General features: G+C 39.0%; 1 protein-coding gene across 6 annotated transcripts in view; it reads right to left on the bottom strand.

Moving 5' to 3' along the window:
- Positions 1 to 26,283, bottom strand: part of LTBP1 (latent transforming growth factor beta binding protein 1) — a 737,180-nt gene that overhangs the window by 580,386 nt on the left and 130,511 nt on the right. For all 6 annotated transcript variants that reach the window (XM_064277221.1, XM_064277224.1, XM_064277220.1 and 3 more), the window contains exon 3: positions 25,265 to 25,565. In XM_064277221.1, coding sequence (XP_064133291.1) covers positions 25,265 to 25,565 — 301 coding nt within the window. The remainder of the gene's footprint in view (positions 1 to 25,264; positions 25,566 to 26,283) is intronic.

The raw sequence follows: 26,283 nt of genomic DNA on the forward strand, positions 1-26,283 counted from the left end.
CAAGGGCCCATTTCCAGCTCATCAAAGACACTGTGACATAAGTAGGATTTCAGTCACATGAAAAAGGAGGAACACAGGTGAGTAGAGCAGTCCTAGTATAGCAAGAGAAAACATAACGGAACACACAGAGACTTATGTTGGGAGAGGAAGAGGTAACGTGAGTGGTTATAGCAGATGCTATAAAGGCACCGTCATGAATTGAATTATGTTCCCCAAAAAATGTACGTATCAACTTGGTTTGGCCATGATTCCCAGTATTCTGTGGCTGTGCTCTATTTTGTGATTGTAATTTTATATTAAAGAGGATTAAGATGGGATTGTAATACCCTTAGCAGGTCACGTTCCTGATCCAATGTAAAGGGAGTTTCCCTGGGGTGTGGCCTGTACCAATTTTCATCTCTCAAGAGATAAAAATAAAGGGACTCAAACAGAGAGCGGGAACCTCATACCACCAAGAAAGCAGTGCCAGGAGCACAGTGCATACTTTGGACCCTGGGTCCCCGCACCTTCCCCTGGAGCTGATGTCCTTGGTTTAGACATTTGGCCTACTTTACTGCTGTGAGGAAATAAATTTTTCTTTGTTAAAGCCATTCACTTGTGGTATTTCTGTTATATCAACATTAGATGACTAATACAGGCATCAAAGAAAGAAACATAGACAATTGGACTCTGACAAACATTTGAAGAAGAAGAAAAATAATCCTTGACTTCTTTACACAGCATGACGAATTGTTATGGAACAGTGTCGAAGACTGTTGGTTTAATCAACAGGGAAGGAAATATTATCTGGTTTTGATTATGGGATGGTGATTTTGAATCCAGGGATAGAGTAGAATATGGAAAAAGAAGCATCTGAATATGGCACTTACGCATTCCGGAAGTTGATACGATTCCATGTCATTTAATTTAACATATGCATGTTGCTTTCATGTTGGAAGCTATGCCACTGGTATTCAAACACTAGCAGGGCTGCCCATGACAGACATGTTTCAGCTGAGCTTTCAGACTAAGACAGACTAGTAAAATGGACCCAGTGGTCTACTTCTGAAAAGAATTAGCCAATGAAAACTGTACGAATAGCAACAGAATATTCTCTGATATAGTGCCAGTAAATGAGCCCCTCAGGTTGGAAGGCACTCAAAATACGACTCAGGAAGAGCTGCCTCCTGAAAGTAGAGTTGACCTTAATGACGTGAATGGAGTCTAGCTTTCGAGACCTTCATCTGCTGATGTGGAAAAGCTCTAATAACTAGAAAGTACAGTATACAAAGTATGAATCTAGGAAAATTGGAAATCATCAAAAATGAAATGGAATCCATAAACATCAATATCGTAGGCATTAGTGAATTGAAATGGACTGGTATTGGCCACTTTTGAATCGGACAATGGCTTAGTTTACTATGCTGGGAATGACAACTTAAAGAAGAATGCTGTTACGTGTAACATCAAAAAGAACATTTCAAGACTTCTCCTGAAGTACAATGTTTTCAGTGACAGTATAATATTCACACGACAACAAGGAAGACCAATTAATACCATTATTATTCAAATTTACGCACCAACCACTAGGGTAACAGATGAAGAAATTAAAGATTCTTCCCAACTTCTGCAGTCTGAAACTGATCAGATATGCAATCAGGATGCATTGATAATTACTACTGATTGGAAAGAGAGAGTTAGAAACAAAGAAGAAAGATGGGTAGTTGGAAAGTATGATCTTAGTTATAGAAATGATGCTGGAGATCACACGACAGAATTTTGCAAGACCAATGATGTCTTCATTACAAATACCTTTTCACAACAACATAAACAGTGACTATACGTGGGGACCTCGCCAGATGGAACACACAGGAATCAAATCGACTACATCTCTGGAAAGAGACAATTGTTCATACATAGGTTCAAGATGAAACTGAACAAAACTAGAACAAGCCCATGAAAGCCAAAGTATGACCCTGGGTATATCCCACCTGAAATTAGAGAGACCATCTCAAAATAGATTTGACACATTGACCAGACGAGCTGTGGAAGGACATCAAGGACATCATACATGACGAAAGCAAGAAGTCATTAAAAAGACAGGAAAGAAAGAAAAGAACAAAACGGATGTCAAAAGAGACTCTAGAACTTGCTAAGGAAAAAGGAAGAAATGATGAAGTAAAAGAGCTAAACAGAAGCTTTCAAAGGGCTCTTGAGAACACAAAGTAAAGCCTTATAATGACATGTGCAAAGACCTGGATATAGAAAACCAAAAAAGAAAAACATACTCATCATTTTTCAGGCTGAAACAACTGAAGAAAAAATTCAAGCCTCAAGTTCTAATACTGAAGGATTCTATCCAGAAGATATTAAATGACACAGGAAGCAACAAAAGAAGGTGGAAGGAATACACAGAGTCACTATACCAAAAACAATTGGTTGTTTTTCAGCCATTTCATAAGGTAGCACATGATCAAGAACCAATGACACTGGAAGAAAAGGCCCAATCTGCACTGAAGGAATTGGCAAAAAACAAGATTCCAAGAATTGAGGGAGTATCAATTGAAAAGTTTTCACGAACTGATACAGTGCTAGAAGTGCTTCCTCGTCTATGCCAAGAAATTTGGAAAACAGTGACCTGTCCAACCAACTGGAAGAGATCCATATTTATGCCTATTCCTAAGAAAGATGATCCAAAAGAATGTGGAAACTATCAAACAATAGAACTAATATCACATATAAGTAAAATTTAGCTAAACATCATTCAAAAGTAGTTGCACTATACAAAGAAAACAACAAGACATTATTGCAAGAAACCAAGAGAGACTTACCTAACTGGAAAAACATATGGAGAGGAAGTCTCAATACTATAAAAATGTAGCTCATGGAGAGGAAGTTTCAATACTATAAAAATGTCTATTCTACCAAAATTGATCTATAGATACAATGCAATTCCAACTCAAATTTCAATGACATTTTTTAATGAGATGGAGAAGCAAATCACCAACTTCATATGGAAGGGGGGGAAGCCCATGATAAGTAAAGTATTAGTGAAAAAGGAGAACAAAGTGGGGGGCCTCACGCTACCTGATTTTAGAATCTATTATACCACCACAGTAGTCAAAACAAACTGGTACTGGTAAAACAACAGATACAAAGACCAATGGAACAAAACTGAAAATCTGGATATAAATCTACCCACATACGAACAGCAGACATTTCACAAAGACCCAAAGTTAGTTAAATGGGGGAAGGTCTCTTTAACAAATGGTGCTGGCCTACCTGGATATCCATCTGCAAAAAAATGAAATAAGACCCATACCTCACACCATGCAGAAAAAAAACTAACTGAAAATGGATCAAAAACCTAAATATAAAATCTAAAACAACAAAGATCACGGAAGAAAAAATAGGGACAACACTAGGAGCCCTAATAAATAGCATAAACAGTATATAAAATATTACTAACGATGCACAAACACCAAAAAAGAACTTTATAACTGGAAGCTCCCAAAAATCAAACACTTATGCTCATTCAAACACTTCACCACAAGAGTAAAACATTACCTACATATTGGCAAAAAGGTTTTAACTATGACATTTCCAATCACAGTCTAATCTCTGAAATCTACATGATATGGCAAAAATTCAACAACAAAAAAGCAACCCAAATAAAAAATGGGCAAAGGATATGAACAGGCACTTCACCAAAGAAGACATTCAGACACCTACCAGATACATGAGGAAATGCTCTCGATCATTAGGCATCAGAGAAATGCAAATCGAACCTACAATGAGAAACCACCTTACTCCAACAAGGCTGGTATTAATCCAAAAAACACAAAACAAACGTTGGCGACGTTGCAGAGAGACTGGAACACTTACACACTGCTGGTGGGAATGTAAAATGGCACAACCACTTTGGAAATCGATTTGGTGCTTCTTTAAAAAGCTAAAAATAGAACTACCATATGATCCAGCAATCCCCCTTCTTGGAATACATCCTAGAGAAATGAGAGCCTTTACACGATCAGATATATGCACACCCATGTTCAGTGCGGCACTGTTTACAATAGCAAAAAGATGAAAGGAACAAAAATGCCCATCAACAAATGAATGGATAAATGAATTATGGTATATTCACACAATGGAATACTACGCATTGATGAAAAACAATGATGAATCCATGAAACATTTCATAACATGGAGGAATCTGGAAGGCATTATGCTGAGTTAAATTGGTCAGCTACAAAAGGTCAAATACTGTATGAGACCACTATTATAAGAACTCAAGAAACAGTTTAAACAGAAGAAAATATCCTTTGATGGTTACGAGAGTGGGGAAGGAGGGAGGGAGAGGGGTATTCACTAATTAGATAGGAGATAAGAACTATTTCAGGTGAAGGGAAGTCAACACACAATACAGGAGAGGTCAGGACAGCTGGACTAAACCAAAAGCAAAGAAGTTTCCTGAATAAACTGAATGCTTCAAAGGCCAGCAAAGCAGCGGCAGGGGTTTAGGGACCATAGTTTCAGGGGACATCTAAGTCAATTGCCATAATAAAATCTATTAGGACAACATTCTGCATCCCTCTTTGAAGAGTGAGTCTGGGGTCTTAAACGCTAGCAAGCGGCCATCTAAGACGCATCAATTGGCCTCAACCCACCTAGAGCAAAGGAGAATGAAGAAAACCAAAGACACAAAGTAATTACGAGCCCAAGAGACAGAAAAGGCGACACAAATCAGAGGCTACACCAGCCTGAGACCAGAAATCAGCTCACTAATGCCTAGGATATCAATGTTTATGTGTTCCATTTCATTTTTGACGATTTCCAAATTTTCCTGGATCCATACTTAGTATATCCCAGGTTCCGATTATTAATGCATGTTTGCAGCTGTTTCTTCTCATTTTCAGTTGTGTCACATCAGCAAATGAAGGTCCCGAAAGCTTTACTCCATCCACGTCATTATGGTCGACTCTACTTTGAGGAGGCAGTTCTTCCCCAGTCATCTTTTGAGTGCCTTCCAACCTGGAGGGCTCATCTTCCAGCACTGTATCAGACAATGTTCTGTTTCTATTCACAAGGTTTTCACTGGCTAATGGTTTTCAGAAGTAGACTGCCGGGCCCTTCTTCCTAGTCTGTCTTGGTCTGGAGGCTCAGCTGAAATTTGTCCTCCATGGGTGACCCTGCAGGTATCTGAATACCCGCGGCATAACTTCCAGCATCATAGCAACATGCAAGCCCCCACACTACGACAAACTGACAGACACATGGGGGCAATGGAATACTACCCATCTAAAAAAAAAAAAAAAATGATGAATCCGCGAAACACTTCATAACAGAGAGGAATCTTGAAGGCATTATGCCAAGTGAAATTACTCAGTTGCAAAAGGACAAATATTATATGTGGACACTATTACAAGAACTCAAGAAATAGTTTAAAGACAGAAGTTTCCTGAATACAACCAAATGCTTCAAAGCCAGAGAAGCACGGGTGGGAGCCTGGGGACCATGGTTTCAGGGGACATCTAGGTCAAGTAGCATAATAAAATCTACTAAAATAAATTTTGCATCCCCCTTTGGTGAGTGGCATCTGGGGTGTTAAGCGCTAGCAAGCAACCATCTAAGACGTATCAATTGGTCTCAACCCAAGGAGAATGAGGAGCAAAGGAGAATGAGTAACACCAAAAACACAAGCTAAGGATGAGCCCAAGTAACAGAAAGGGTCACATAAATCAGAGGCTACACCAGCCTGAGACCAGAAGAGCTAGATGGTGCCCAGCTACAACCGATGACTGCCATGACAAAGAACACAACAGAGAATCCCTGATGCAGCAGGTGAGCAGACAGATGGAGATCTCAAATTCTCTGAAAAGACCAGAATTAATGGTCTGACTGAGACTAGAAAAACCCCGGAGGTCACAGTCCCCAGACCTTCTGTTAGCCCAAGACTTGAACCATTCCCAAACCCAACTCTTCGAGAGGGAATGGACTAGATTATAAGATAGACAATGATACTGGTGAGGAGTGAGGTTCACAGCTCAAGTGGACACAAGAAACTATGTGGGCAGGTCCTGTCTGGAGGAGAGATGAGAAGGCACAGGGGAACAGAAGCTGGTTGAGTGGACAAGGGGAATACGGGGTGGAGAAGAAGTGTGCTGTCTCAATATGGGGGGACCAACTAGGGGTACATAGCAAGGTATACATAAATTTTTGTATGAGACTGACTTGATTTGTAAACTTTCAACTAAAACACAATTTAAAAAAAAAAAGTGGCTGCAGCAATATATTGACAGGTAACTGCCAGAAATTCAAGCCAGATTCAGAAGAGGATGTGGAATAAGAGATATCATTGCTGATGTTATATGGATCCTGGCTGAAAGTAGAGAATACCAGAAAGATGTTTACCTGTGTTTTATAAACCATGCAAAGACAGTCAACAGTGTGGATCATAACAAATTATGGATAACACTGCAAAGAACGGGCATTCCAGAATACTTAATTGGTACCTGCACATAGATCAAGAGGCAATCATTCAAACAGAACAGGGGAATACTGTGTGGTCTAATGTCAGGAAATGTGCTTAAGGATTGTATTCTTTCACCATACTTATTCAATCTGTATACTGAGCAAATGATCCAAGAAGCTGGACTATATGAAGAAGACTGTGGCATCAGGATTGGAGGAAGACTCATTAACAACCTGCGTTATACAGATGGCACAAACTTGCTTGCTGAAAGTAAAGAGGCCACGAAGCACTTACTGATGAACATCAAAGACCACAGCCTTCAGTGTGGATTACACCTCAACACATAGAAAACGAAAATCCTCAAAACTGGACCGCTAAGCAACATCATGAGAAACAGAGAAAACACTGAAGCTGTCTAGGATTTCATTCCACTTGGATCCACAATCAACACCCATGTAAGCAGCAGTCAAGAAATCAAAGACTAATTGCATTGGGCAAATTTCCTAGAAAAGAACTCTGAAGTGTTGAAAAGCAAAGATGTCACCTGGAGGACTAAGGAGCCCCTGACCCAAGCCATGGTGTTTTCAATTGTCTCATACACATATGAAAGGTAGACTACCGAATAAGGAAGACCGAAGAAGAACTGACGTCTTTGAATTCTGGTATTGGTAAAGAATACTGAATATACCACAGACTGCCAAAAGAACAAATGAATCTGTCTTGAAAGAAATAAAACCAAAATGCTCCATAGAAGCAAGGATGGTGAGACTACATCTCATATTCTTAGACATGTTATCAGGAGGGATCAGTCCCTGGAGAAAGACATCATAATTGGTAAAATGAGGGTTATCAAAAAAGACCGGAGGCGGAGCCAAGATGGCAAAGTATTCCGACGAGTCCAGTGATCCTTCTTACAATAACAACCCCAAAAAACATGACAAGCTAGGAGCCCTGAACATGAAAGGCAGTTAGGAAATCATACTGAGAGGCAGAGGGAGGGGGAGACTATTCAGAAGCAGCAAGGAGTTGCCAGACCAGATTTGGCAGGAACCCTCAGACATGATTCCCTAGAGCAACCACAGCAGGCCTGGCGGTACCGATCGGAATGCAGTTTCCTCAGGGAGAGACAGTGAGCCACAGGGTCTACTCACGCCTCCGTAACAAGAAAAGAACATCTCTCACCAATAGCTAAGTACCTGCATTTATTTTACCACACCCCCTTCCCCTAAGCCAGTTTCACTAGCTCTCGATTTCCCTAGGCATGAGATAGGTCCTACTGTGTATACTGAGCCATTCTCCCGGCGCTGGAGGAGGACTAAATTAACAATTAGGAGAAAAGATAATCTGCCAGCTCCACTAACATGGGGAGCTCAGGACAGAAGCAGCTCTTGTCCAAGCACAAACAGTCCGTGAACTTTGAATAACTTTCACCGCTACATGCACCTGTGTGGGCCCACTTCAGGAGATTAGGTCTTTGTTGCCAGACTGCAAAGGTGTATGTGCTTGAGAGTTGACTTCAACTGTTTTAGCTGTGCTGTGGAAAGGTGGGGTTTGCTGTTTGACGCTGCTCTGCCTATTAAACAGGGTCCTCACCCACATCAGGGGCCTGAGGACTGGTGGCTCCACCCACATCACCTAGCCACATGCAACACAAGTCCAAGGATACATGGTGCCTCCCAGTCCTTACACACAAAAGCATTCGGTGCCCACGGTCCAGCTGCAGGACCCACCCACCTGTGCGTTCTTAGGAACAGGGACGTGATTTCCTCACAGACACTCGGAGAATGGTTGTCAGCCACCTGCCCTCTTGAGAGCATGACCACCTGCTGTACCCATCACCCCCGCCCCTCTAAGACTGTAGGACAGAGCCTGTACCACACACTTGATGATCAACTGCCTGGACACCTGAGCTGAATCCATTGAAGAAAAGTGAATAGGCTCCTAGGCTCATATACCTGGTAACACCTCTAGCCATCTGGTAACAGAACGTTAGAGCTTCAAAAGCACAAATAATCAAGCTAGCTCACTCAAGCAGCCTATGTGGGCATATCAAACAAAACAAAGCTAGAGCCTAGGATACAGTAAGCAAACATAAATTAATACAATAACATATAAATGCCTCAGAGGCCAGAGTCAATAGTAAATTACTGAAAAAAGCAGACCATGACTGCTTCAACAAATCAAAGAATCAAGGAATCTTCTGGATGAAGATATCCACCTGGAATTCCCAGACGAAGAATACAAAAGATTAATACACAGAACTCTTCAAGAGCTCAGGAAGGACATCAGGCAAAACGCAGAACAAGCCACGGAACACACAGATAAAGCAGTTGAAGAAATTAAAAAGGTTATTCAAAAACATAATGAAAAATTTAATAGGCTGCAAGAATCCATAGAGAAAAACAGTAACCAAAAATTTAGAAGATTAACAATAAAATTACAGAATTTGACAACTCAATAGAAAGGCAGAGAAGAAGAATTGAGGAAACGGATGGCAGAATTAGTGAGACTGAAGATAAAACACTTGGCACCAATATATTTGAAGAAAAATCAGAAAAAGGAATTTAAAAAAATGAAGAAACCCGAAGAATCATTTGGGTCTCTATCGAGAGAAATAACCCACGAGTGATTAGAGTACCAGAACAGGTAGGGAAAACAGAAAAAACAGAGAGAACTGTTGAAGATTTGTTGGCAGAAAACTTCCCTAATACCAAAAAAGATGAAAAGATATCTATCCAAGATGCTCATTGAACCCAAAATAAGGTAGATCTCAAAAGAAAGTCACCAAGACATGTTCTAATCAAACTTCAAAATACCAAAGATTAACATAGGATTTTAAGAGTGGTGACAGATAAACGAGAAGCCATCTACAAAGGAGGGTCAATAAGAACAAGCTTGGGCTACTCAGTTGGAACCATGCAGGCAAGAAGAGAATGGGATGACTTACACAAAGAAATGAAGGAAAAAAACTGCCAACTAAGAATGATACATCCATCAAAATTATCCCTCAGAGATGAAGGAGAAATTACAACATTTCCAGATAAACAGAAGTTAAGGGAATTTGTAAAAACCAAAACAAAACTACAAGAAATACTAAAGGGAGTTCCCTGGTTAGAAAATCAATAATATCAAATATCAACCCAAGATCAGAGCACAGGACAGAACAACCAGATAACGACACAGATAGGGAAATCACAAAAACAAATCAAGATTTTAAAAAAATGTTCAAAACAGGGAAACAGTGATGTCATTATGTTAAAGAAGACAACATTAAAACAATAAGGACTAAAAAATGTAGTCAAAGATCTTTCATACTGAGAGGAAGTCAAAGCGATATAAAGAAATAAAATTTGGTCTAAACTTAGAAAAATAGGGGTAAATATTAAGGTAACCACAAAGGAGACGAACAGTCCTACACATCAAAATAAAATACAAGAAAAACATACAGGCTCAGCAAAAACAAAATCAACAACAACGAATAAGAGGAAAAGACAATATATAAACTATTCAGCACAAAAAATTAAGTAGAAAAAAGAAAACGTCAACAACACACAAAAAAGACATCTAAATGACAGCACTAAACTCATAAAAAAAAACTCATACCTATCCATAATCATGCTGAATGTAAATGGACTAAAGAGACAGAAAGTGGCAGGATGGATTAAAAAACACAATCCATCTATATGCTGCCTATAAGAGACACACCTTAAAGACACAAAATGAATCTCTAAGGATGGAAAAAAAATCTATCAAGCAAACAACAATCAAAAAAAAACAGGAGTGACAACACTAATTTCTGACAAAATAGACTTTGTAAAGTTAAATCCACCACAAAGGACATGATATAATGATTAAATGGGCAATATACCAGGAGGATACAACCATATTAAATATTTAAGCACTCAATGACAGGGCTTCAAGATACACGAAACAAACTCTGACAGCACTGAAAAATGAGATAGACAGCTCCACAATAAAAGTAGGAGACTTTAACAAACCACTTTCCATGAACGACGGAACAGCTCAATAAAGACACCAGTGATCTGAATGGCACAATCAACCAACTTGATCTCACAGACATATACAGAACGCTCCACCTAACAATCAGGCAAGTACAGTTTCTTTCTAATGCACATGGAACACTCTCTAGAATAGACCATATATTAGGTCATAAGGCAAGGCTTAACAGAATGCTAAGCATCAAAATACTACAAAGCATCTTCTCTGACCACAAAGCCAAAAGAGTAGAAATCAGTAACAGAAAAACTAGGGAAAAGAAACCAAGCACTTGGAAACTGAACATCATCCTGCTCAAAAAGGATCAGATTATAGTAGAAGTTAAGAATGGAGTAAAGAAATTCATAGACTCTAACGAGAATGAAAACACTTCCTATCAGAACACTTAGGACATAGAAAAAGCAGTGCTCAGAGGATAATTTATAGCAATAAATGCACACATCCAAAAGGAAAAAAGGGCCAAAATCAAAGAATTATCCCCACAACTTGAAAAAAATAAAGAGAGCAACAAAAGAAACCCTCAGGCACAAGAAGAAAGTAACTAATAAAAATCAGAGCAGAAGTACATGAAATACAGAACAGAAAAACAACTGAAACAGTTAACACGACCAAAAGCTGGCTCATTAAAAAAATTAACAAACTTGATATACCATTGGCCAAACTGACAAAAGAAAAACAAGAGAGGAGGCAAATAACCTGAATACGAAATGACATGGGTGATACCACAACAGACCCAACTGAAATTAAAAGAATCATATCAGGTAACTATGAAAAACTGTACTTTAATAAATTTAAAAACCTAGAAGAATAATGGATGAATTTCTAGAAACACACTACCTACCTACCTAACACAAACAGAGGTAGAACAACTTAATAAACCCATAAAAAAAGAAGAGACTGAAAAGGTACTTTAAAAATTCCTGACAACAACAATAAAAAAAATAAAACATGGCCCAGACGGCTTCACTGGAGAGTTCTACCAAACTTTCAGAGAAGAGTTAACACCACTACTACTAAAGGTATTTCATAGCATAAAAAAGGACAGAATACTTCCAAACTCATTCTATGAAGCCAGCATAACCCTGATACCAAAACCAGGTAAAGATACCACACACAAAAAAAATTACAGACCTATATCCCTCATGAATTTAGATGCAAAAATCCTCATTAAAATTCTAGCCAATAGAATTCAACAACATATCAAAAAAATAATTGACCATAACTCAGCAGGATTTACACCAGGTATGCAAGGATGATTCAACATTAGAAAAACAATCAATGTAATCCATCATATAAATAAAACAAAAGACAAGAACCACATGATCTATCAAATGATGCAGAAAAAGCATTTAACAAAGTCTAATCCTCATTCATGATAAAAACTCTCAGCAAAATAGGAATAGAAGGAAAATTTCTCAACATAATAAAGGGCATTTATACAAAGCCAACAGCCAATATCATCCTAAATGGAGAGAGTCTGAAAGCATTCCCCTTGAGAATGGGAACCAGACAAGGATGCCCTTTATCACCACTCTTATTCAACACTGTGCTGGAGGTCCTAGCCACAGCAATTAGGCTAGATAAAGAAATAAAGGGCATCCAGATTGGTAAGCAAGCAGTAAAGTGCCTCTATTTGCGAATGACATGATCTTATACGCAGAAAACCCTAAAGAAGCCTCAGGAAAACTACTGAAACTAATAGTTCAGCAGAGTATCAGGATACAAGATAAACATAGAAAAATCAGTTGGATTCCTCTACACCAACAAAGAGAACATCAAAGAGGAAATCAACAAATCAATACCATTTACAGTAGCCCCCATGAAGATAAAATACTTAGGAATAAATCTTACCAGAGATGTAAAAGACCTATACAAAGGAAACTATAAGACACTACTGTAAGAAATCAAAAGAGACCTACATAAGTGGAAAAACATAACCTTGCTCATGGATAGGAAGACTCAACATTGTAAAAATGTCTATTCTACCATAACTGATCTATAGACACAATGCAACTCTGATCCAAATTCCAATGATATTTTTTAATGAGATGGAGAAACAAATCATCAACTCCATATAGAAGGGAAAGAGGGCCTGGATAAGTAAAGCATTACTGAAAAAGAAGAACAAAGTGGGAGGCCTCACAGTACCTGATGTCAGAATATATTTTACCGTCACACTAGTCAAAATAACCTAGTACTGGTATAATAACAGACACATAGAGCAATGAAACAGAACTGAGAATCTAGAGCAACTGATATTTGACAAAAGCCCAAAGTCAGATAAATAAGGAAAAAAGTCTTTTTAACAAATAGTGCTGGCATAACTAGATGTCCACCTGCAAAAAAATGAAACAAGACCCATATGTCACACCATGCACAAAAACCAACTCAAAATGGATCAAAGACCTATATATAAAATCTAAATCAATAAAGATCATGGAAGAAAAAATAGAGACAATGCTAGGAGCCCTAGTATATGCCGTAAGCACTATACACAACATTACTCACAATGCACAAACACCAGAAAAGAAACTAGGTAACCAGGAGCTCTAAGAATCAAACACCTATGCTCATCCAAAGACTTCACCAAAAGAGTAAAAGGACCACCTACAGGCTGGGAAAAAGTTTTTAGCTATGACATTTCCAATCAGCGTCTGCGTCTGATCTCTAAAATCTACATGATACAGCAAAAACTCAACAAGAAAAAGACATACAACCCAATTAAAAAATGGGCAAAGGATATGAACAGGCACTTCACTAAAGAAGACATTCAGGCACCTAACAGATACATGAGGAAATGCTCTCAATCATTAGCCATTAAAAAGAGAAATGCAAATCAAAATTACAATGAGACAGTAGACAAGAATTATTTTAGGTGAAGGGAAAGACAACACATAATTCAGGAGAGGTCAGCACAACTGGACTAAACCAAAAGCAAAGAAGTATCCTGAATAAACTGAATGCTTCAAAGGCCAGCATAACAGGGATAGTGGTTGGGGACCATGGTTTCAGGGGACATCTAGGTCAACTGGCATAATAAAATCTATTAAGAAAACATTCTGCATCCCACTTTGATGAGTAGCATCTGGGGTCTTAAACACTAGCAAGTGGCCATCTAAGATGCATCAATTGGTCTCAACCCACCTGGAGCAACGGAGAATGAAGAACACCAAAGACACAAGGTAATTATGACCCCAGGAGAGAGAAACGGCCACATAAACCAGAGACTACATCAGCCTGAGACCAGAAGAACTAGATGGTGCCCAGCTACAACCGATGACTGCCCTGACAGGGAACACAACAGAGAATCCCTGAGGGAGCAGGAGAGCAGTGGGATCCAGACCTCAAATTCTCATAAAAAGACCAGACTTAAGGGTCTGACTGAGACTAGAAGGACTCTGGAAGCCATGGTCCCCTGACCTTCTGTTAGCCCAAAACAGGAACCATTCCTAAAGCCAACTCTTCAGACAGGATTGGTCTGGGCTATGGGATAGAAAATGATACTGGTGCTACACTTACTTAATAGCTATTACAGCTTTTCTCCATTTCTGACAGTCCCAGTCAAAGATCCTCTTCCTAAAAGAACCTGAATATACAGCTCACTAAAGACGAAATGCAAATGGACAACAAGCACATGAAAAGATGCTCAACATCACTAGTCATTCAAAAAACCAAACCAGTTACCACTGAAGTCAATTCTGATTCATGGCCACCCCATGTGTACATCATGCCACCCCATGTGTACAGAGTAGAACTGCTCCAGAGGACTTTCAAGGCTGTGACCTTTCAGAAGCAGATCATTAAGTCTTTCTTTCAAGGCACCTCTGGGTGGGTTCAAATCTCCAACCTCTGATTAGCAGTTGAGTGCTTAACTGTTTGTACCACTCAGCGACTCCTCATTAGTCATTAAAGAAATGCAGATAAAAACCACAGTGAGGTATCACTTCACCCTCACTAAGATGGTTATGACAAAAAAATAAATAAAATGGAAAACAACAGATGTTGGCAAGGATGAGGAGAAACTGCAACTCTGATCCATTGCTGATGTTCGGCCACTGTGGAAAACAGTTTAGAACTTCCTCAAAAAGTTAAACACAGAATTACCATATAATCCTGCAATTCCACTCCTAGGTATATAACCAAAAGAACTGAAAGCAGGAACACAAACAACATATGCACACCAATGTTCACTGCACCACCACTCACAATAGCCAAAAGGTGGAAAACCTAAATATCCATCAAAAGATGAATTGATAAAATGTGGTACACACATACAATGGAATATTACTCTGTCATAAAGAGAAATGAAATCCTATACATGCTACAACACGAATGAACCTTGAAAACATTCTATTGAGTGAAATAAGTTAGCCAGTCACAAAAGGACAAATATCATATGATCCCACTTACATGAAATATCTAGAATTTTGCAAATGCAGAGACCAAATTTTATTAGAGGTTACAGGGGGTGGAAACCAAAACCAAAAATCTAAACCTGTTGCTGTCAATTCAATACCAACTCATAGCCACCCTATAGGACAGGGTAGAACTGCTCCACGGAGTTTCCAAGGAGCACCTGCTGGATTCGAACTACCAACCTTTTGGTTAGTAGCCGTAGCACTTAACCACTATGCCACCAGGGGTGGAAGGGAGGGGAAAAGGGAGAGCTGTCGCTCAAGGGGCACCGAGTTCACCAAGGGTGATGGAAAATTTTGGAAATTAAATAGTGGTGATGGTTGTACAATATGATAAACATAATTAATGTCACTGAAGTTTACATGGAAAAATGTTGAAATGGTAAATGTTTTGTTACACATATATCCCTGTTGTTCTTGACAATTCAAATTAAGAAAAAAGATCCTCTGCCTAATTTTCAAGGCCTTCCATCATTTGGACCTACCCACCCAATCTTACTTTCTGCTTTCCTTCAATCCCCCTAAATAGGTCAATCTCCCCCCCATCCCATGGAAACAAGAGGATTCATTCCCACCATGTCTTCCATCTTATTTCCTTTACTTAAAGGCGAGCCTCTCCTTCACTTTCCCAAGTCATCCAGACACTGGTAAGTTTTCCCTTCCCCCAGCTCCCATCCATCTTCCCCTTCCTTATCCTCCTCTAGAATTTATAATAATAATAAAAAAACCCCACATAATCTAGTAATTAGGTATTATCCTGTATTATTTGCTATTGTTTCTGGCTTGTGATTGGCACTCAACAAATACTTGCTGAAGGAATGAATAAATCTACTATAGTAAATTGAACATTTGTGCTGTCAGCTTCTTTCTGCATATAGTGAGCTTGAGAAAAGTTAACCAGTTAGAAATGCACTGAGAACTATTTAGGCTTTGAAAGCTATAGATGATTCAATAACACATGAAGATTTATGTCTAAGTAATGTGAAACAAATTACCAAATCAATGAGCAAATTATTATATAACTACCAAGATTTTAATAAAGATTGTATTCTTGTCCTCATGGGCAAATGGGAATTTTTTAAAGTCTGAAATAAGATTTTTCACCCAAATTTTGGAGTAATATTCAATTCACACTGATAATATTCTTTGCATACATCCTCTCCTTTGAGAGTTCCTGAAATGTTTGACAAATATGTTTTGACATTTTATTTGACAAAATTAAAAGCGCTCTTACAAATAATTTATAAAATACAATAATTTTATATCTTCTAAAGACTTATAAGATAAAATAAAAATGTGAAAAATATTAATAATTATTCACACAAAATACAAAAATCTAAAAAACATACAAAAAATGTTCAACCTTACCAAAGAAATGAAATTAACATTAATATGTGAGCTGATAAGATCACACTTTCTAGGAATATTTAAAAACATTAAGACTTCACTGACTGTAATTTATTTGATTCAACAAAATCTTATTTGACAGTAACCACACTTAGTCTGTCTCAAATATTAAGGATCTGAAAGAACCTAATATATGTATGTCACTGACTTAAGATATTTACTTTCATTTGGAAATTACTACATTAAATTAATATAAAGCAACATCGCAGTGAAAAATTAATCCAGGATATGGCAAAGTGTTTAAACCTTACTTAAAGTATTTATAACATGCACACTACATTTTCCAAGTATTCTGAGTCACAGGTTACCTTTCAAGACATTAAGACAATTAAGTTTTTTGCCTCATTTTATGAAAATGGGCTTTTTAAGACTTTTTTTTAACTCCTTCAAAATAGTTCAGTTAAGCTAGGAGATCAATAGGAGCTACAGGAATGAAAAAGACCAGAAAGAAAAAGAAAAAAAGCTACATAAATAGAGGATGGGGAAAAGGTGGTTGTGCCAGGGAGTGAGAAATGGGAAATGGAGTGCTTCCTTTCAAATTTCTTTCCTCAGAGTAAAATGCATCAAAATCTTTTCAAAATGTCTATGTCATCTTCCTGCTTGAGTTAAGAACATCCTTCCTAGAAATATAATTAGGAAGGTTTAGCTGCCGCATAAGGAGGCTTTGAACAAGTGGAGAAAGAATGATGTCTCACTCTAAGAGTCTATTCATCAAACCTTCACATCCAGCAGGTGGCAAAACACCAACATCAGAAAAGGAATAAAAGCAAGCACTTTGAAAGCAGTAAGTGTGATGCTTATGTCATAAAAGCTATAAAATAGTAATTAAAAAAATAAATTGTGTATGCAGCAGACTAAGCAGATAATTTTTTAATAGCTGGATATAGCTTCTATACTGGTAACTTACTATAATGAAGAACTTGTCACATTTTCCTCAGGAAGTAGAATACACTTCGATTAAGTGAATCCAGATTATTTTTAAAAGGAACATTTTCTCAAACAACAGTAGTTAACTGGAGAATTTATAAAAACAACTTAAATTTTTTGTTCCTCTATTCTTTTTATTTATATTTTAGGCTTCAAAAATAGTGTACAAAATCTTTTTTTTTATTATTTTTCACATGTAAACGATCATACAATGACATGTAAAATACCACAAAGAGAACATGGAATAAGAAGTCAGGAAGCCTAGGCTCAACTCACAGTTTTGCTGCGGCCTTTCTGTGTGACTTAGACAAAGCATGTTGTTGTTGTTGTTAGCTGCCATTGAGTCAGCCTCCAACTCATAGCCACCCCGCGTACAACAGAACAAAATGCTGCCAGGTCCTGTGAAAGGCTATGGATCAGACCATTATAGTCCACAGGGTTTTCATTGGCTGATTTTCAGAAGTAGATTTCCAAGCCTTTCTTTCTAGTCTCTCAAGTCTGGAAGCTCCACTGACACCTGTTCAGCATCACAGCAACATGTGAGCCTTTATTAACAGATGGGTGGTGGCTGTGCATCAGGTATATTGGCCAGGAATCAAACCTGGGCCCTTCCACATGAAGGTGAGAATTCTACAACTGCCTTCTTGGACAAGGCATACAGCACCCTGGCGTTATAAAACTTCTTGATCTGCACTGGTTGAAAAATCTGGGAGATTTCTAGATGAAAATAAATAAATTGTAGCTAGTACATTCTTGTTCTATTTTCCATTATGCTCAAATAGTAAGAACTTTAAAATGGAACAAGTACCAAGGACGAATTCTACCCAAAGATACAAACATTGATATAATAACTCCATCAATTATATAACTATGGAATCCTAAGAACTCTTAAGCAAAAAATAATTAAAAGTTTGCCTTGAAAGTCCCTGTTTGTCTTCTGTGAGCACTTAGCTAATCTTGTGTCAAGGTTCAAATCAATTAATATTTAATTAAATACTGATGAGCACTAGAAGTTTCAAGATCATAAACTGGATTTATAGTTTCAGTTTCAGTAATTTTCCCAAGAGACGACAGCCTGGGTTCTGTGTAACCCTTTTGTTTGTCCATCAGACGCATTCAAGGAAGTAAAAGGAGCAAGACTCAGCATTGCAAGGTCAAAAATGGAAGACCCAGAGAATTAAATGGGGGGCTGAAGAACGAAAAACCTTCTCACCGTCCAGAGATATACAAGAAGTAGGATCCATAGGTACCATAAAAGGGTGGGATGCCATAGCTGAACTACTGCCCTGGAATGCTGAATGGGACTAAAGAGGTGACTGAGTAAGCTGGTTTACTCTATCAGTGACTCCTTGAACTGGTCTCATCAGTTTGGGGAAACTGAGGCAGCTTAGAAAATGAGTTAATACAGTGGCATCCCTAGAGGGGTGCTGGGGGTAGAGACCATACCAGACGACACTGTGAGAGGGGATAACACCAAAATGGCTGTCTATAAAATTTTTGTGCAGTGTTTCAGTAGAAATTAATTATTTTTAATAAAAACATCCCAATAGTTATGACAACAAAAAAATTTTTGTAAGCCCGTCTTCCATGTATCAATATACCTACAAGGTTAAAACTCTATGCTAATTTCCTTTTGAACCTTCTTTTTTTTTAATGCACTTTAGTAGAAAAAAAAAATTTTTTTTTTTTTTAGGCAGAGCTGTCATTATTACCCAATTACAATGACACTTCACGTGGTTTTGCCTGCATGAGCTACAAGCACGCACTGTTGTTTTCGTTGCTGCCGGTGTTTTTATAGTCGCTGATTTTGTCAGATTCTCTGGTGTTTTGGTTACAATATTGTGGAAATTAGCATGGGGGGTGACACCATGAATTACTGCACTGGGTGACACCAACCCTAATGATGGGTTAGTATTTCCATTCCTGCTTGGTCAGACTTCTGGATTCAAAGCAGTCATGTCATATCACCTTCATTTATTCATTCAGCAAGCAAATACTGTGCCGGGCAGGGTAAATCACATACTCACACAAAATGAAATGAACTCAGTGAAGAGGTGGAGTGGACGAGGTACTATGAGAACATCTTTCAGGGATCAGGGAATGCTTTCCCTGCGGAAACTGAGATCCACAGAATTAGCAGGTGTTAAACAGGGGAAGAGGAGTATGATGGGAAGAGGCAAAGGTGATGAAGACAGAGAATTGTACGGGCAAAAGGGCTGGGTAGACTGAGCTGGGCAGGATCAAGGAGCTTCCCAGTGATTATATGCGGTCAGCCAGGAGAAGCAGCTCAAGGGGAAACCAGGGAATCATAAGCAAGGAGGACTTTGATCTTTAACCTCAGAGCATCAGGAAGTCAGTGAAAGCTTGTAAGAAGAGGCAGGGCAAGGTCAGGCTGAATTAAAAAAAAAGCCCTCTAATTATAGATACAAGTTTGAACTTCACCCTCTCATACTTTATAAGGTCTTAAGCTCTTGGGATATAGGGGACAGTCAGCGCCTCCCCAGCCCACTCCTCATCCCACCTAACGCCAATGGTTATAGTAACATTCTCCAATCCACTATTTAATTCCATCCCGTTTTTCTGGTTTCTCTTGCTGTCACACAGACACACATAAACATCCAAAAAGAGGTGTCCTAAAAAACACGGCATCTTTTCCTGGATTTGCAAATCTAGGGTTTCTCTTCTCCACAGTGCTTAAGGAGACATTCTTTCCACTTAGAAGCTCTTGCCTCTGAAACCACAGAATCAGCTACTTCTGCTAGATCGTCTCTAATACCTCTGGAGAACATAAAAATTGGGAAAAAAAAAAAAATATATATATATATATACACACACACACGTGTTTAACTGTGAGAACTTCAGTGAAAATATACTAATCCTGAATATCCTAAGCATATTTGCCACATACAGTATTTAACTTTGCTTTTTAATTCCTATATACTGCATATTTTGAGGTATACTTTTCAACTCCATTACATAGGGCTCACACTGTCTAAGTTCTTTATGCTGATCCCAGGCAACTCTGCTACAAAAATTTAGTCTACGCTTTGCTCAAACATAAACTTGGATGCCAAGGGAAACAAGGGAACAGTAATTAGTGCAACCCGAGAGGCATCTTGGAAGTATTCATGGGGAATATCTATGGAATGTCAAACATACCCAAACGTAAAGGAAAATTTTTACTTCAATTTGCACAACACCCAAAGTCAGTCTAAAAAGCATTCTCATGTCTGGCATCAATAATGCAGGCACAGCCTAAAGCTCATGGGTCTCATGTGGCAGCCAAATTGTACTGTTACAAATGCTTGAGCTGAAGGCATGGGTGCTTCAACCCCAGGTGTACTGTCAACACGCAGCTACTCCTCTGACAATTCATTCATTCAAATGTCAGTACACAAACCATTTCATTTACAGAAGAACAGTCAGATGAGAAATACTTCTCACAGGCTCAAGAGCCATCACCAGGGAAGAAAAAGACTGGATACATGTGAGCTCTCCAGATAGATCTGACATTCCTATCTTGAGTAAAACCAGGCTCCCTTCTCAAGCTCAAAGAGAAGGAACTGGGTACACTGTATCCTACAAAAGTACTTCTTCCTTATACAATATAGATAACAGGTTTACATTTGGCAAAGCAGTAGTCATTAGTACCAATGTTCCCTAAACAACCAAAGACATCAGCAGCTGAAAAATCCCTCTTTTGACCTCCACCTTGTTACTCCATGGACGGTGTCTTAGTCATCTAGTGCTGCTGTTAACAGAAATACCACAAGTGGATATCTTTAACAAACAGAAGTTTATTCTCTCACAGTCTAGTAGGCTAGAAGTCCGAATTCAGGGCATTAGCTCCAAAGCAAGACTTTCCCTGTCAGCACTGGAGGAAGGTCCTTGTCCTTAATCTTCCCCTGGACTAGGAGCTTCTCTGAATAGGCACCCCAGGTCCAAAGGTCACACTCTGCTCCCACGCTACTTTCTTGGTGGTGTAAGGTACCGACTCTCTGCTCGTTCCCCTTTCCTTTTATCTCTTGTAAGATAAAAGGTGGTACAGGCCAAAGCCCAGGGAAACTCCTTTTACACTGGATCAGGGATGTGCCCCGAGCAAGCGTGTTACATCCCACCCTAATCCTCTTTAGCATAATCTAATTTTGCTTCATGAACCACAGGTAGAGATCAGGATTTACAGCACACAGAAAAATGATATCAATCACAAAATGGAGGACAACCACACAATACTGGGAATCATGGCCTGAACAAGTTCACAAATATTTTTGGGGGACACAGTTCAATTCATGACAGCGCCTATAACATCCATCATGATTATCTAGAACGAAGCCAGACACTACACAAGTCTAGGCGGCCTCATTTAGCAGCACTGAGAGTTACAAAAAAGCTTTTAAGAGAAAATTCAATGCCTATTTATGAATAATAATACTTACAGGTGATGAAAAAGCTCTGGAAAGCTAAACAGTTTTGATTTTTGCTCCTCTGTGAATTCTCCCAGCCGTAGCTTATAAGCATAATACCTTTCTACATGCAAAACTGAAGACAGACACTGGAGATGCACCTGGGATATAACAGAGGCAATTCTTGAATGAATACATTGACAGCTGCACAGGAACAGCATCAATAGGATGGCAATTACGAATGTAGCCTGAAGTGCCAACATGGACTTTATAAGGAATTCAGTATTATAAAATGGAATAAAAGTTCCAAGAATCAGAAAAGTGACTACCAAAATTTATAAACAGGGAGATGAACATCATCTGACCTTTTCCTCAGCTTATGGAGTACCCATGGTGTGGCCCACAAAACCTGAATGAAATTACCAACTACAGCAATGACTATGCCAGAGTCTTTCCACACCAATTCCTGACCAAGAAGCCAGCCATGGACAAGTGATACCCACTTGTTAGGCACTAATGAAGTACAGAGGATATTCGTCGCTATTCAACCATAAAGCTCTGTCAGAGACCATCTCATTCCCCACCAAACACCTTCAAAGACTGAAGAGATTCCTGATATTCCTAAAGCAATCTTCAAAAACAGCAGGATGGACTATTTTGATGAGTAGTGTCTAGAGTCTTAAAAGCTTGTGAGCAGTCATCTAAGATATTCCACTGGTCCCACCCATCTGGAGCAAGGAAGAATGAAGAAAACCAATGGCACAAGGGAAAGATTAATCCAAAGGACTAATGAACCACAACTACCACAGCCTCCACCAGACTGAGTTCAGCACAACTGAAAAAGAAGAACCAAGTGGGAGGCCTCACTCTACCTGATTTTATTATACTGCCACAGTAGTCAAAACAGCCTGGTACTGGTATAACAACAGATACAAACACCAATGGAAGAGAATTGAGAATCCAGACATAAAACCATCCACATATGAGCAGCTGATACTTGACAAAGGCCCAAAGTCAGCTAAAGGGGGAAAAGACAGTCTTTTTAACAAATGATGCTGGCATAACTAGATATCCACCTGCAAAAAAATGAAACAAGACCCATACCTCACGCTGTGCACAAAAACCAACTCAAAATGCATCAAAGACCTAAATATAAAATCTAAAACAATAAAGCTCATGGAAGAAAAAACAGGGAACAATGTTAGGGGCCCTAATACATGGCACAAACAGTATACAAAACATTCCTAACAACGCAGAAGAAAAACTAGATAACTGAGAGCTCTTAAAAATCAAACACCTACGCTCATCCAAAGACTTCACCAAAAGAGTAAAAAGATTACCTATAGACTGGGAAAAATTTTTTAGCTACGACATTTCTGATCACCGTCTGATCTCTAAAATCTACATGATACTGCAAAAACTCAACTACAAAAACACAAATAACCCAATTAAAAAATGGGCAAAGGATATGAACAGGCACTTCACTGAAGAAGACATTCAGGTGGCTAACAGATACATGAGGAAATGCTCTCAATCATTAGCCATTAGAGAAATGCAAATCAAAACCACAATGAGATTCAATCTCACTACAACAAGGCTGGCGTTAATTCAAAAAACACAAAATAATAAATGTTAGAGAGGTTGTGCAGAGACTGGAACACTTATACACTGCTGGTAGCAATGTAAAATGGTACAACCACTTTGGAAATCTATTTGGCACTTCCTTAAAAAGCTAAAAATAGAACTACCATACAATCTAGCAATCCCACTCCTTGGAATATATCCTAGAGAAATAAAAGCCTTTACATGAACAGATATATACACACCCATGTTCACTCCATCACTGTTTACAATAGCAAAAAGTCAGAAGCAACCAAGGTGCATCCCACTTTGGAGAGTGGTGTCTGGGGTCTTAAACGCTAGCAAGCTGCCATCTTAGTTGCAACAATTGGTCTCAACCCACCTTGACAAAAGGAGAATGAAGAACACCAAAGACATAGGGTAATTATGAGTCCAAGAGACAGAAAGAGCTACATAAACCAGAGACTACATCAGCCTGAGACCAAAAGAACTAGGTGGTGCCCGGCTACAACCGATGACTTGCCCTGACAGGGAACAAAACAAAGAACCCCTGAGGGAGCTGGACAGCAGTGGGATGCAGACCCCAAATTCTCATAAGGAGACCAGACTTAATGGTCTGACTGAGACTAGAAGAAACCCAGAGGTCATGGTCCCCAGACCTTCTGTTAGCCCAAGATAGGAACCATTCCTAAAGCTAACTCTTCAGACAGGGATTGGACTAGACTATGGGATAGACTATGATACTGGTGAAGAATGAGCTTCTTGGATCAAGTAGACAAACGACACCATGTTGGCATCTCCTGTCTGAAGGGGAGATGAAAGGGTAGAGAGGGTCAGAGCTGGCTGAATGGACTCGAAAAGAAATAGAGGAGGGAAGGAGTGTGCTGTCTCATTAGAGGGAGCACAATTAGGAGTATATAGGAAGGTGTTTATAAACTTTTGTATGAGAGTCCAACTTGATATGTAAACTTTCACTTAAAGCACAATAAAAATTTAAAAAGAGAAAAATAGGAAGAATAAGATTAATGAGGGGAAAAAAAGTTCTAAGAACACTGCTCAGCAGAACCATAGGTGGTCTAATCAAAGGAGAAGTACAAATTAGGATAATGCCACCTACAGTAACAGTTTAAATAACTTCTGTGGGATGATGGGATACTAATCACCATGTAGAAGCTGTCTCTCTGGGGAGAAACGCATTCTAAATTCCAAACAAGTGACTTAGAAATGAACCGTTGGGTCAAGCCAATTTTTAAATTGGGAACTTCCTGTATTTTACATTCCTAGACAAATGACAAGTGATAGTTGCAGAAAATTCTGCATCTTGTTGCCCATATAGAGGAGATAATTAAATGGAGACAAGCTGTGTAAGGACCCCGTGCAGCTCAGGGACTGCGTCTAATGTGGCCCACAGGAGGGCAAAGATAATCTTTCCTATCCATGAGTTATCATTTGGTTCAGAATAGCACTTCCTAACACTAAGAAAAAAACACATTTCCATAAATAGAAGGCTAATTCATTCACCAAAGATGGGCCTGCATGGCAACTGGGAAGTAAACACGGTGTTATTAAAAGATACACTTAACCTGCTACTGAGGTTGAAAAATTTTTACTCCCCAAAGGTTTACTTTCATTTGAACATCTTCTCTGAGCAAAGCTGAGTTCCTACCTTTGTCAAATATCTTAAAAAATCAAAACTCTAGAGCGCCCCCCGCCCCGCCCCAGAAAAAGAATTCTTTTAAACTCGCAATTCCACCACCATCAAATAACTATCTTTATTTCTCCACATTTCCTCCCAAGGTTGAGTCCTAGGATCCTCACTATTTCTATGGTTTATGCTTACGGTAAATTTTTCCTGCAGAAGCTAAGCGCACAACGCATATATCAAATATATATGAGACTTGATATGTCACAATAACATGTAAATCCTTAGAGGGGAAAAAAAAAAAAAAACATTATTATCCAAGTGATTCCTGCAATTTGGAGAAAAAGGGGAGAGATTAAAACAATGCATCCCAGAGAATAATTAAGATACTCTTGAGCTAGAGCAAGTTTTAAAAACTCACTGAGAATGTATCTGCTGGGAGAGTCCTACTGAAGGCTTTGGCTTGAGGGTCAGGGTCATCTGGGCCACAGGGCTGACTCTTCGTAGAGTGTCTACCTTCTTAGATGAAGTGTGCTTTGATGCTTGCTCAGGAGAGACCAAACTGGAAGCAGCCCCGGGGTCCTGCCCTCCAGAGACTGCAGTGGACAAGGTATCTTGAATGGCTGTTGTCTCACAGGCTTTGCCCTTTGTCCCTGGCTTGCACACACAGAGTTGAGGTCGGAGACACATCCCTCCATTCTGGCATGGCGGAACACAGTTTGCTGCAGAAAGACAATACAAGACACAGCTTTGAAGTTAAGTATCTTATACCTCACTAATTCCTCCAAAGTGGTAGCAGTAACATCAGGATTTTCTCCCAATAAAATAAAACCACGCTGTAAGACTCTATAATAATGATGATGATTGCTAATATTTATTTTATGTGCCAGGCCCATCACCCGTCAGTTTGTCATACCGCGGTGCCTTGTGTGTTGCTACGATGTTGAAAGCTATGCCACTGGTATTTTGAATACCAGGAGGGTCACCCATGGTGAACAGGTTTCAGAGGAGCTTTTAGACTAAGACAGACTAGGCATAAAGGCCTGGCCAATGAAAAACCTGTCTGACTCTCTCTTGCCTCGGATACATCATCAGGAAGGATCCAATTGCTGAAACAGGTATCATATTTGGTGAAACAGAGGGTCAGAGAGGGCAAGAGAGACAGATCCTCAGTGAGATGGACTGACACAACAGCCCCAACAATGAACTTAAATATACCAGTAATTGTGAGGATAACACAGGACTGGGCAACATTTCATTCTGGTGTACCTAAGGTCACCATGAGTTGGAGTTAATTCGATAGCAGCTATCTACCTGTGTGCCCAGGTGCTGTTCTAATATATATTAACTAATTTAACTCCCCAATAACTGTTTTAAGTAGGTACTTCATTTTGTCCATTTTATAGATGAAGAAACAGACACTGAGGTTAAGTAATTTGC

The sequence above is a fragment of the Loxodonta africana genome, chromosome 26 (genome assembly GCF_030014295.1).
Source record: "Loxodonta africana isolate mLoxAfr1 chromosome 26, mLoxAfr1.hap2, whole genome shotgun sequence".
Lineage (NCBI taxonomy): Eukaryota > Metazoa > Chordata > Mammalia > Proboscidea > Elephantidae > Loxodonta > Loxodonta africana.